The 1,991-nt window shown below is 49.5% G+C and overlaps 1 protein-coding gene across 1 annotated transcript in view; it reads left to right on the top strand.

Annotated features, from left to right (window-relative positions):
- LOC103129648 (PR domain zinc finger protein 12-like) overlaps positions 1 to 1,002 on the top strand; it is a 6,526-nt gene extending 5,524 nt beyond the window's left edge. Inside the window, exon 5 of the mRNA XM_016665284.1 lies at positions 5 to 1,002. Coding sequence (XP_016520770.1) covers positions 5 to 93 — 89 coding nt within the window. The 3' untranslated portion in view covers positions 94 to 1,002. The remainder of the gene's footprint in view (positions 1 to 4) is intronic.
- The last annotated feature ends 989 nt before the right edge of the window (positions 1,003 to 1,991 follow it).

The raw sequence follows: 1,991 nt of genomic DNA on the forward strand, positions 1-1,991 counted from the left end.
GTCCACTCGCCCCCACCGGCCCACCCCCCGCAGCTGACCGCGGTACCTCACCCCGCCTCCATGGTCCACCACATCCCCGCCATGGTGCTGTGAGCCAATCAGGGCCAGCGATGTGGTCAGCTGACCAATCACCGAACACAAGCTGACCGAAGACTTCTGCACAAACACAGGTCCAGTTGGTGTTGATGAGCCCGGTTCTGTTTGATGATTAAAAGTCCAACAAACAGATCAAATGATGATCAGCCGATAAAATCCTAGAAACCGAATAAATAAACTCCTTGGTTTATTGATTATTAATCATTTTCCTATAAACTAATATTTATCAGGCACTCCGAGTCCGGACCGGTTCCGACCGCCCAGCTGCATGATGACCCGTTCTGTTGATGTCGTGTTTGCATTGCATGCTTCTGGTTCCTGTTGAAGGTTGTGATGTTGCAGAGACAGAACCTCAGGTCCAAACCCGCAGGAAGAAAGGTTCTGCCTGAGCTGCCGGGTCTCCAGGCTCGGATTCTCCTGCCAGAACCTTTGAGACTTTTTGACACAAAGTTACTGGATGTCGGTTCTGAAACAGTTCAGCTTGTGGAAGAACAGGAGATGCTTGATGGACTGAACTCTGCTGTCACTTTATTTCATTAAATGTATCAAACTGGTATCTGTGCATAAATGATGTTATGTTCTATAAACGACTATAAAGTCCTAATAAAGTATTTCTCCTGAACTCGGTTCTCTTGACTTTTCCTGCCGTTTCAAAGGTTCCACCGACAGGAACCAGAACATAATCTCCAACACAGGATGACCGAGTCCAGTCCGTCTGCCTAGTCAAAGTCTAGTCCGGTTGGTGAGGTATGAATGCTAATCGACCTCTGACCTCTGGTCGTCCAGGTCTGGGCTCGGTTTGAATGTCAACGCCAAGCGGACCAGAGACCGCTCCAAAAGCAGGAAGTGAACTACACCGCAGGGCATTTTGGCTAAATCCAACCAAAGCTAACGTGCTAGCCTAGCGCTAGCAGCAGAAATGGCTCCTGGTCTTTAGCCTAAAGAGAAATCCTCCAACCGCTAAAATCCTCCATCTTGTTTCCATCTGGTGAATCAGGAAGTTGCTCTCAGCGTCTTCAGAGGTTTTTGTGTCGTTTCCTTCAGTGGTTCTTGGTGCAGCGCCCCCACAGGCCAGGAGGGGAACAGGTTGGTTTGACTCAGAGCCACAGCAGCTGGAGGAGGAGCAGATGTTCTGGTTCCAGTAGAACCGGGTCAACCGGACTGAAGGAGGGAAAACGTCCTTAGATGCGTCTCCATCATTCCTGGATCAAATGGCTGAATTCCCTCATCAGCTCTGCAGAGGTGATCCAGCAACCCATTCATTTTATTCAAGTTGCTGGTTGAAGTTGCTGGATGGTAGATCTGGAGGACTGGACCTGGACCTCCTGGTCTAACAGAGACAAGGAGCAAATCCAGGCCCAGATTTGAGAACTAAATATCTGCAGGCTGAACCACAGAGGGATGTTCTCCAGATCCTGTTGGGAACATTTCAATCCTCTTCTGGCTCAACGCAAACATTCAAGGTTCCCCATGTGAGCCGATCCAGTCCTCTTCTAGGAGAGGTTCTGTCTGTCAGTTCAGGAGGAGATCTGGAGCTGCAGGTGAGAAATGAGTTCTGAGGTCCCACCTGAACCAGGGAGAGCCTGAAGGTGGGACCTCAGAACCTGCAGAATGTTCCTGAAGAGATGCAACTTTTATGTTGCCTGAAAATGACCCGGGAGCACTCAGTGGAGGTCCAGTCCCACAACGGTCAGCTCACACCAGTTCCGGTTCTGGTTCTGGTTCCGGTTCCAGGATTATTGTGGATTCTTTGAGTCGTGTTTAAAAGCATCTATTCCAACGTTTGGGAGCCAGAGGGTGATGATCGTTTTAAAGATATTAAAACGATCGGGTGTCAAACGGGTGTCAAACTCCAGTCCTCAAGGGCCGCTGTCCTGCAACTTTTAGATGTGCCT

The sequence above is a fragment of the Poecilia formosa genome, unplaced genomic scaffold (genome assembly GCF_000485575.1).
Source record: "Poecilia formosa unplaced genomic scaffold, Poecilia_formosa-5.1.2 Scaffold561, whole genome shotgun sequence".
NCBI lineage: Eukaryota > Metazoa > Chordata > Actinopteri > Cyprinodontiformes > Poeciliidae > Poecilia > Poecilia formosa.